Source organism: Dysidea avara, chromosome 14 (assembly GCF_963678975.1).
Source record: "Dysidea avara chromosome 14, odDysAvar1.4, whole genome shotgun sequence".
In the NCBI taxonomy this organism is placed as follows: domain Eukaryota; kingdom Metazoa; phylum Porifera; class Demospongiae; order Dictyoceratida; family Dysideidae; genus Dysidea; species Dysidea avara.
The window spans coordinates 5,496,960-5,509,228 of NC_089285.1; the positions used below are offsets into that span (position 1 = coordinate 5,496,960).

At 35.4% G+C, this 12,269-nt stretch overlaps 1 protein-coding gene across 1 annotated transcript; it reads right to left on the reverse strand.

Moving 5' to 3' along the window:
* Window positions 1–6,441: 6,441 nt before the first annotated feature.
* LOC136244369 (uncharacterized) lies at window positions 6,442–11,641 on the reverse strand (the record flags this gene model as incomplete). The annotated part of the gene is given in 4 exon segments (XM_066035938.1): window positions 6,442–6,860; window positions 6,903–6,956; window positions 7,885–7,942; window positions 9,516–11,641. Coding segments are annotated over 4 exon segments (2,525 nt in total), but the record flags the coding sequence as incomplete, so codon positions are not given.
* Between the last annotated feature and the right edge of the window lie 628 nt (window positions 11,642–12,269).

The window sequence follows — 12,269 nt, forward strand, 5'->3', positions numbered from 1 at the left end:
GCTGTGTAACAGGCTTAAATTGTTGGGAGAATCATAGCGTGCTGACTGGACAGGTACAAGAAAGCACATGTAACAGTACAAGATAACATAGAAACAACACACTTAGCAACTGGCACACCTGTAAGTGGATGCGTAGTTTTGCTGACTAATTGCGATATTTTCCTGAACCAAAAATCAGGACTGTCAAACTAGTTGTTAGCATTTTGTATAAACAGACTACCAGTTTGGCTTCTTGTCTAGGTCCTGACAGAGCCTTTTGTTAGAAATAATGTTTCTAGTGCTTGTGATATCAATTTAAAAATAAATTTTGTGACCACAGTGTCTTGCTTTAGGCCATATTGTAGTCATATTTCAGCAACTATATGCATTATTCACAAATCCTCTTGTCAGTCCCTCACAAGTGATGTTCTTAAAATCTTAGAATTGTTAGTAAGTTCTCATGGCTCTTCATTGGTCTGATTTTTGGTTCATAGTTTTCACTAATTGGCATGGGGACAACTCATGTTTCCATAACAACATTTGAATTTCATGTCGATTAATGAGAAGTTAAGAATGCATAACTATTTGATAACAATGCATTAAGAAAAATCAAACCCCTAATCATGAAAAATGATTGATAGTACACATGTGGGGTTTACAGTGTCCCGTAACCTTAAAATAGAGCATAAAGAACATCGGTAAAAAATATATCAGCTACCCTAATAGAATAGTCACTACTCTAGTGGAGCAATCATCTCCATAGTTCATTAACCGAGAATCTGGATATATGGGGTCCTGATAACTGAGGTTCCACTGTACATATACAAACATATGCCTGGCCATTTGTATTAGCTATCTATGTACATTTGTATAAAAATTAGATCCAAAGAGTCATTTGCTCTTACTTCATGATGATGAGTTTGACTGTATAGAAAGCAGTGATGCTATTGATCTTCCCACTATTGATAAACCGTACAGGATGAGGATTGAACTACAACACAATCAAATTGCTGTTGTACTACATGCCTTCACTGAACAAGATGCTAAGGATTGCTTTGAATCACTCAAACAACACATATCCAGTTTAAAGATAATTAGTCACATTGAAGTAACCCTACCAGATGTGAAATTTGTGCAGTTAAGTAAACCAAATTTGATGAAGGCTCACAATGTACAAGTTGAAAACCTTGTGCATTCGTCTCCCAAATTGAGGTTAGAAGGTATGAAATCTCAGGTTGAAAAATCCTCTAAACACATAAAGAACTATTTGAGCACAATTGTAACCAAGTCTCACAAGTGTGTACACAACAACTACTTGTTGATGTGGAAAAGGTGCTGGCAAGCTATATATTAATGAGGAGATCTCTACAAACAAAGAGCTTTATGTGGAGCTAAACACTTTAGTGTCTGGTGACACCATCACATGTGAGATAGTAGTAGTTTAAGCAAAGTGAAGAAAGATATGATTATTTCATTGTGAAACTAAAGACAGTGATATCATAATTGTGTCACCTTACCGCACACATGCAGAAGAGGTATCCAAAACTATTGAGAATTTCATTTGTTCTGAAAAAGATAAACGAACAATTGTGAAAAAGTTGTTTGAAGTGAAGTATTCATTTTCCATTTAAGAAGTTTTATCACAATGGAATGAAGTACTAGAATTGACAAAGAGCAATAAAATTCTTAGTGTCACAGTAATCACTGGTCCTTGTGGTGGCATTGAAGTGAAGGGAACTGAAGCTGCTATTAAACAAGCTGAACCACATTTCTTGAAGTATATTTCATCTATAGAAAGTGATATAACTTGTTCAGAGCTTGCTGTAGACAACCTCTCACATCCTGCATTGAGATCACTAGATTTTGTTCAGTTGTGTAAAGAGTTACAAAGTGATCTACCAGTGTCACTCACAGTACAATTTCAACCTGAAGTATTGTACCTGGTTGTGATTTAACTGTAGAGATTTGTGAAGGAAGTATTGCATTAGAGAACAGTGATGTGTTCATTAACTTTACAGATGAAAATCTCACCATGTCTAAAGAACTGAAGGATGTTGTCAATGATACTGCAGTAGTTGGGTGTGAGCTTCATGTGAAGTGTCATGGAACTCAAACAGCTGGGAGGCAGTCAGTTTTAACTTTGGTCAAGATAATGGTCAAAAAGTTATCCATGCAGTTTTACCCATCTAGGTAGATGGGGATAGTGGTGAAGAGATTGCCATTGTTTCTGCTGTTACTGACAGCTTGAGGATATCAGAGAGTTGTAATGCAATAAGAGTGTCTTTGCCTTATATCAGTTATATTGATAAGAGCCTTCCCATAGATGTTCTGGCTAAGGCTTGTCTAAATGCCATACATGACATTTGCATGCAGTCTTGTTCTATTGAAAAATTACGGATTGTTCTACCAATTGACATGGCTACAAAATTTCAGTCTGAATTTACATCAGGATTGTTTCAGTAATGGACCACAACAAAGCGATCACATGATGTTTCATCTGGTGATGTGAAAGAGCCAACAAATTCAATATGGGTATGGAAAGATGATGATGGCAAGTATTACCTTTACCAACCAGAAGACAACAAAATCTTAAATCAGAAAAGTCTAACAAGTTCTTTGTGTAATTTGAAAATTGGGAGCTTTGATTACGTGATTGACTTTAGTTCAATGACTCAAACCAATACAAGAACATACAAAGTTAGAACTATTAAACGAGTAACAAATGATCATGTGTGGATGTTCAAAAATGATATGCAAAAATGGGAACTATTTTCTCAACGTGATTCAATGAAAATTGAAGCAATGTATGTTACAGGCACTCATCATTCCCTAACAATTAATGGTCAGATTTTTAATGGTCAGATTTTCAGTTTCCAGTTCTCACACGTGGCAAACATGATGCAGATAAATGAAGATACTTACAGTACGAATCCTATGAAACGTGTACCTGTGAAAGAATCAACGAAGAATGATTCTGAAACTGGTAGTCAGCACTGTAAAACACCAAGGATATTAATTCATGCCTCACCCTCAGATGGTAAAGAAGCAGAAGAAAGGCTGAGCTCATGTATCGATTCCCTCAATACTTCAAAATTCATTGATGTTCAGCCAAATCACTGCTTGAAGTTTCTTAGTTTACTAGAGTGGTATATCCCCAGTATATGGAACAGTTAATTGTCTGGAATTTTAGTAGCTTTTCATTAAACCTGCATTCACTGATGTTTACTGAGAGTTTAAAACTTAGTAAAACAATTATGTTCCATATACTTAAAGTTACTGACATTTTACTATCTGTATAACTGGGCACAACTACAGTAAAGCAGCTTAACAAATTAGTAAACTAAGAACCTTTTATTCAAGCAGTGAATGTGGTTCCAAGTATGGACAAGCACATCAAACAAATCCAAGAAGATTACAGGGTAGAAATATCTGCTAGTCCAGCTAGTTCTGAAGGTACAGTAAAGTATCAGACGACAGGCTATAAAGAATGTGTATAAGATTCCTTTACTGCAGTTTATCAGGTTTTAGCTGCTACAACTAGTACTCCTGTACAACAGTCCTTCCCCAAGCCAGCAGAATAGGAACCTCAGACTGATCCCATTGATCATGAGCTAAAATGCGTCTGTGAAAGATCATTGGAGTGGACTAAAATTTTAAATCGCATGAGGGAAACAATACCTTATATTATGTGGAGTTGGTCTCAATTAATCGTATTCAAAATGAATTGTTTTGGGAGAAATATTGTCAGCTCAAGGAACAGATGAGTCGTAAAGGATCAGAGAGAGTAAATGAAATGGAATTGTTTCATGGGTCATCATCAACTGCCCCAGAAGAAATATATAAATCTGAAGAAGGTTTTGACATGAGATATAGCCGTCAAGGCATGTGGGGCCAAGGAAATTATTTAGCTGTAAGTGCAAAATATTCTTGTAGTTATGCTTGTGGGAATCCATCTCGTTCATCAGTATATCTCAGGGCCCACAGTAGTACAAAGCAGATGTTTCTTGCTAAGGTAAGGTTTTGAGTGGAGTCAGTTACTATTCTTCTTCTGATCCATTACTGCGCATGCCTCCATACAAACCATCAATATCCTCAGAGAACTTCGTTATGATACTGTGAATGGTGAAACACATGGATCAAAGATTTACATCACCTACTCAAATGACAAGGCATATCCACTGTACCTTATTTCTTTTTGGCACATCTAGAGCTATTAACATTTAGTACAAAACATTTTTAAAGTATATTTTAAGAGTTTTGTTATTGTACATATACTATGGTGATACAGAAACCATTATGTATTGTGTCTAGAATTAATGGTAATATATTAGTGGGGTAGTGAAGTTATTTGATTGTTCACTTTGTGTTGATTTAAAAGTGCCAAATTTGGTGTGGTGATATCACTTCATATCTTTTAAATTTGATGGGAACCATTAATTAAACATTCCAATAGTATGACTAAAACTACTTGAACTTGCATATAACATGCTGTAACATGAAAGCCAGGGGCGTAGGGAGGGGGGGTTCTGGAACCCCCCTGTAAAATTTAGACTTCTGCAGCAGGATCCTAACAGACCATTTAGTGTGGCAGGACAAAATGAGTGAGCAATATAGTGCCCGGTAATGGCACAGCACAACAATTGATAAAACTTACATTCATCTCTCAGGGAAGGATTTACATTTACAGAGGTAACATGAGCCCTCTTCAAAACTTGTTTAAAAGATCGATATACTCTAATAGAGCAGTCAGGTATATACTCTAATAGAGCAGTCAGGTATACTCTAATAGAACATGATGTAAATATCCATGTCCATATGAAGTTTTTTAGACATTCCAACATTAAATGCAAAACTTAGCATGACCTTATACTGTTATAGCTTTGGTGTGCAGTGTTTAAAGATATAGAGCTCCAGTAATTTATCACTCATGTTACGTAAAATGAATTCATGCTATGCATATTTGTATAGTTATATAGTTTTGATTGTCATTTGTATCAGTGGATTCATGGCTCCTATACCACAGTGAGATATAACCATCACTTACAGATTACTATATGTGTGTCTATGTGTTATGCTGTCTGTTTCCACTAGGTGACTTTATCTAGTACTACCTTCATCCCAGGGGCACTTAATGCATCATGATTAATGTACTTTTTGCATAAAATATAGCAATTTGCTGAGTTTTGATTTATTAAAATATTGAAAGTCTCTCAGTGGCTGGGCGCTGCGCCCCCAGACCCCTGCTTATAGTAACTCGATGCTGGTGCTGGAACCCCCCTTCAAAAAATCCTGGCTACGCCCCTGAAAGCATATTTTATATGTAGCAAGAACACATTTATAGTATATTGTTTGTATTTCTGTATTAATCATGACCATGGATCATCATTCACATTCTTGATAACAACTGTGCTATAAGTTAACTTTTAGATTATTGGTCTGAACTGTATTGCCATAATCCTGTGACATCCTAAAATTTAATTAGTAAAGGGTTATACCAAGATATACATTATCATGTGATAGACCATTTGGTGTGAGGCTTGTTCTTAAGATTTTGGCTCATCTCTGGATTTATAATTAAGTTATGCATAAATAAGGTGTTTAATACTGAGAGTCAACATAATGTATATGTTGTTATGGAGGATAGGTACTCAATTGCTTGTACTCTGTGGCATTTGACTTTGGGGAATCAAAAACCCTTCAACATCAATGTGTTGTAGGTATTGCTTGGGACACAATTTGCATGGAGGCATGTTAGCTCAAGCTGGTAAGAAATTACGAAACAAAATTAGATGAGATAGTAAGTGGCTGAAAAAAGAATGTTACCTAATTCAGTTGTCCTCCAGCTTTCAAGGCTACAATCCTGGTACAAATGGTGTTAAAGTTTTCAATTATGGTATATGTACTTATCCTAGGACTCATCCGTTTATGTGAACAAAACGTAGTAAAAATGTGACTACAATTTAAGCAATCATCATCAAAAGTATGTATATATATTAAATCCAGTGGTTCTATTCTTACTGGTGACACAGCACAGTACAGGCTATTAGCTTATACAGGTTTGGTTGTACTGGCCAGAATGAGTGATTGATCACTCAAAGCAGGCCATTAGCCTACAAATTGACCTGGTACTTCTATGTATAACTACCTGATATAGAACTATTCTACCCGATATAATAGTTCTTTGTTTATACTTAGAAACTTGCTGTAACTCTGTCCCTGTTTACACTACAGTGCTGGGATAAAACTTCTGTAAAAAGTTGTGTGGTATGAAGGGGAATATGTGTAAGAAAAGATGGCACTATGAGATTTATGTCAGCACAGAAATTTTCTCAAAATGTATATTTGATGTTTAATCAACCATGCCTCCAGTGGGTGTTTCCCGACCTCACCCTTCAAGTATGTTATAAGTCAAGATAGTCTCCACTTGGTGTCCAAAAATGATGTACTAATGTTTAACTAGTAGAAAGTTATGGGTGTTTTAAATTGGGAAAACTCAAACAGAAAATTTAAAGTTTACTCAACAAATTATTAACTGTATTAAGTCCTAGCAGTATCAACAACAATTCAGCGAAGTAAAAGAAAAAGAAAATTGTGTCAGTTGTATTTCTCCATTAGTTGTTTTTCAATGTTTTCTGATGCAGCCACAAGTTCTTCAATGCTCCTAAGTTTGGACAAAAGTGTTTGCCATGTTTTAGGAGTAGGACCATGGCTTGTGGTAAGCCATTTGATGAAAACTTTCTTGCATCGCTTTTTAAAATCATGGAACTCTTCTGTTGTAGCTTCGACAAAGTAAACATCAAAATCCAATGAATATGCAACTTCATCCCAAACTGGTTTGATCTTAGGAACAACTATCTCTATTAAATCCCCCATCTTTGGCTCTGAAAAATTGACATAAATGCAGAAAAATACAACACTTATACCTTGTTGTAGTATTGGAAAAGTTGAAACAGTTGATGCTGATGGCTTCTCAATTTCTAAATTAACACAAAATCAATCTCAAATAAATATATACCCTACAAGGAATTCTTTTGGCAATAATCAACATGCAACCAAAAATAGTAGTTAATGATAGATTTTTAGGTAATAGAATTCAAATAATATAATTATTAAAAGTAACTCAAAAGAAAACAATTACTTGTCATAAGATGACTTTTGCGTATGCTGAAACATTATGTGGCAGGGGTGTAGACAGAATTTAAAGAGGTTTCCATTGGTAGTAGTGAGTCACAGTAGAAGTGCAGTGTTTAGTGGCTTAAAGATTTTGAACGTTAACATGGTTGATATAATATATACAAGTAGCGTAAATCGCCAATTATTGGCAGGTACCAATTATTAGCAGGTACCAATTATTAGCACTCGTAAACTATAGGCTACAGGGTATATGGAGGCTACCAAGTTCCCCAATGGGCTGTTATATCCACTAAAAATTTCTTAGGATTGTTTTATTCGGTGATTATTGCTGGTTTTAAAGTTCTTGACGAAAAAATTTGAGTCAATCTTTTGGGACCTAATGATACTGCAATGTCACTTTGATCAGGAAATTGAGGTAGGTGTTTGGGAGATATGTTATCATGGGCCATGCCAAAACCTTCTTCATCTCTACTAAACAGAACTACTACAAGGAATGACTCCCTAAGAAACATGCAATGTGTGAAAAATTCTTCATCCTTTCATCTTAAATTCATGATAAAATTTAGTGCTCAAAATTTTGTACGATGATAAAGTACGTGACTGCACGTATCTTTGACTTAAGGTATCTCAGTCTGGTACATAACTACAATGGTGGAAAAATTGTCAGTAAGCCATGTAGTTATATGTGGACATTTTGGTAGGTAATTATAAATTATGATTTAGCAACAAATCATGCATTACCAGTGTACATAAACAATTGTACTAACTAACCTCCTTGGTTGCTGTGCTTGTGAACACTTTTAGGTGAACAACTTGGTATACTGTGAGGCTAATAAATTAAAAATAATGCAAATGACACTAACACAAGATAAGGAACTTGCAATTATGAATTGATACTATAATTAATTAAATATTCATGTCAGCCACAATGTAGGCATTACACTGATCTGTATTGAAATCATATGAATTAACCATACGACACATATGGAAATGATTAATTCCTTGGCAGCAAATGCTCCTAAACCCAAAACTTAGTAGAGCTTTTATTTCAATTTACTATAATATAGTTATTATTTACAGAATCCTCATGCTGATGCTGTTAAGAACTACTGTAATTAAGCCATTATTACGTGGAATACATACTATGAAGTGATGTACTTTTAAAATAAACAGTATATTAAGATTCTATATATGTGACCTAATTTTAGAAAACCGTTGATATCTGCACAATTTTCAAAATGCATTTTATTTGTTTTTTGTTTTCTACAGGGACAGAGGAATGGAGTAGCTAAGTTTCAGCTTCATGAGTTAAGCAGCGTTGGAAATACAGCACTAGACAGCCAGACGAGCAAATAAATTGATATGTACAGAAACTATCGAGAAAAGAATCTACAGGTGCTTACATAAACCATCATAACTTACTGATACAAAGGCATACAGAATTGAATCTTTGCTCATTGTGTTCGCCATGAATTTGTGCATCCATCGAGGTATAGTTTTTGCTCCAGGCATGCTTCTGTGTTTGAGAAGGAAGGCAAATTCACTGAAAAACGATCATCGGTAAATTCTTTCGTCACCGCAATGTAAACGAACGTCTGTAACTTTGAAATCCTTTCGTGTATGGAGATGAAACAAAGATTTTCGTACTCCCTATGAACAGGTGAACACGATGATACCCAGGATTTATTCATTGGAAGCTTAAGTCACCCACCAGTGAGGCAATAAAAACTTGCGTAAATTTTTTTCTGGAGCTTGCATTTTTTACCCATAATTTTTGAATGCGTTTTATTACAAAAGTACTATTGTGCGTATATCGACGGTTTTCCAAAATTCGGTCACATATACAGGGTCTTTTATACAGACCAAGTAGTGAACAACACCTGCATACATACAGATGACTATTTGTACAATGCCAACTGCAGTATACCAAATAAATCATTTTAGAGATTATTTGTTACCAATAATTAATAGCTACCAAAATTTGCTTTATTTTGTTTTGCGCAAAAGTTTACATTGAACAAATTTATTTAATGTGACTGTTCTATTAGAGTATCTCAATCTGTTTGTATATTGGTAAAAATGATTTACCTACATCACATTCTTTAAAGCTTGATAGGTGTCAGTTTAAAGCCAATAGCTAAAGGCAGTAAGCCACACAGTTAATACTTGGAGTCTTTGGCTATTAACTCAGTTATATAGATTATACTGTACGAAGAGTTAATTAATAATAAAGGGGCAGAACTATTTGTTAACCAACTCTTCTGTATCACTAACTCTTGGTTACCTATGCAATAAAATGTGCAAAAGATTGGGTAATTTTGCATACAAAATTTAATTATACAATGAAAATAAGCAAATTACAGACTACAAGATAACATGCATACACAATCACGTAACCTTACCTGAAGCCACACCAGGTGAGAAGCTGTCAATTCCATTTTGTTGTAATAACACTGTATCCATTGTGGAAGAGTATCAAGTTGTTTGGGTAAAATTGCTAAATGATTTGCATTTGTATCACTGCAGCTACACAGAAAGCCAAACTGCAATGAGTTACTATCATACTGGAGACAACTGCATACTATCTCCAAAGCATCACCAAGAATTCCCCAAATTTTGTAGTGAACAGGAGAGAGTTGTTTTACATGCCTTATCTGAACTTCAAGGTATCCGATTCTGTCAATAAATGACACAGAATGGCCAGTGTCTGATGTGTGGAAACTTATCAGGTTGTTGTAGGTATGATGTTTCTGCATGGTGGAGTGTAGAGGAAGCTGCCAGTTTTTTGGTAAGTTTTGTAAAACCTGTACAGCCAAGCAACAAAAGAATCCTTGAGGTAGAGGACAATGTGAAAACTGAACACACAGCTGCTCATACTGAAGATGGCCATACTGGTCAAGAATGTTGTGACTGGATTGTTGAAAACTGTATCTTGGTAATACACATGGCATGAAATATTTCTCTTGGTCAACTGGAGCAATGATTTTTAAATGAATCAACAAAGCAATAAAACATTCTGTGTCAACATCTTTTCCTAATTGGATTTGATGAATCAACGATTTGGTAAATAACCCTTCATTTTTAAGCTGGCTGATAGCCTCTTGATCAAAGCCGCTTCTTGGGAAAGAAACCTTTACAAGACTAGTCAGTTTATTAAACAACCATTGGTGGTCAACAATGACATATTTGCACATGCCAGGAACCTCATGATAGTAAAATAGAATCCCCATAATGTGGAAAAACAATAAAGCACTTTGAACTTCACTGTTGTCTCGGCACAGATTTCCTTGTGTGCATATATAACATACTTCACCGTATAATATAAAGCTAACTTTTCTCTCAGTACAGAGTCTCTGTATCTCAAGCAACAATATAAACCACGGAATAGGTACATCGTAAACATCCCTTTTCTCTACAAGTTTTTGAATGCGATTACGAACTTCCTTAGCATTAGGATCCTCAATACATCTGCGTAATGTGTCATCCATTGCTAATTGTGAATCATCCCATGAATCGTCACTATCATCATCACTATCTTCACCTGCTGTTGTGTTGTCTACTGTAAATAATATACTTTCATTTTGTTCCCATAAACATTTTCTACATTTTAGCTCGAGTGCAACAGACTCTAATTTGCTCTCAATTTCCTGGATCTCTGTTGCCTTTACTTTGTCTGCATGAGTGCCCACATAACAGTGATATGTGTTATCACTTTCTACACCTTTGTGTGATGGTTGGATTGGTAGTGAAGTTCTTAAACCAGAATTTTTAGAGGATGCCATGAGGAGCTTAACAAGATCCAGGTTGGTCAGGCCTAAATGATAAGGCTCAAATGACTGTTTTCCATGTTCACTGTGAACAACCAATACTGGCTCATCTAAAGCTTTTATTCCTCCTTCCATGTTTAGGACAACGAAGGTGAGGGATATTGAACTGCTAACAGCTGGAAGGAGATTAACAAACTCAGGCTGTCCGCCTGTGTCCAAAAGGTTGATCATGTTCCACACTTCACCTAATGATGGTACCCTATAAGACCAAGTTGATGCAATATCATCTTCTACTGCACATTTCTGTTTCTTGATATTTAGACTGCTTGGTGGTGATTGTAAATTGATTAACGACATAGTTTTACTGGATACCTTTGAAGTAGTGACATCTGGATTTACTGATGGATCCTGTAGATTGGGTAGTGAGACAGTTTTACTTATTGTTGTATTTTCTTTAGTATTCTTTACTAATCTCACATTTGAAAACAGTTTGTTAAGCTGTGCTAGCATATTCTCGTGATCTAATTCTACCCATTTTGATTTGCTGCCTGATTCAACCATCCCAGCTTGTTTTACTGTCAAAACATGTTCAGATTCTACCACCCCAGTACTGTGGTGATGTGATATGAATTTTCTTTTATTAAGCAAGTTAAGGAAACTTGTTTTTCCTGATCTAGCTGATCCAGTGATCGCAATAGTAGTGTATGACAGTTTTAAAGTTGAGCCATTAGCCTTTGCTTGTTGAAGCTTGTCAATCATTTTTTTTCTCACTAAAAATCCAATGAAACAAAACAATTGTGTAAGACACATGACTAATAGAACAAAACATTACTAACTATTACTTATAACCAAACACATTCCAACAAGTGGCTGTGGTTGTACACTTACATTCTTGAAAATTATTTTCATGCTTGTGTTTGTGAGTGTCTTATTGTAGTGTAACATCGTTTTCAGCTAAAACAAGATCCAAGTAAAAATAGCGAAGCTGTATAAAAGGGCTGCAGCCTTCAAAAGTTTGAAAGGTGTGAAATCAAAAGTGGTGGCCATGAAATGGCAGCAATTATGTAACATCATTTTGATTATTGATTTCACAACTTTTTTTACTCAGGCTTTTGAAGGCCACACTCTTTAGAATGTAGCTTGGCTTTACATCATTGCAGCCATTTACAATGATGATGATATTAGACAGAGTATACTATACCAATACAGAAAATACCAACTAATCAAATACAAAAGCCAAAGGATCTATGCAATAACCAATTAATATTGAAAAATGGCCTATAATTTTGTGTTTACTTGTTCATGGCTATGGCTATATTAAGTTGTATTATAGTGCCTCTTATCATTCTACATATAAAGCCGAATAGCCATCTGTCCGTCTGTCTGCAT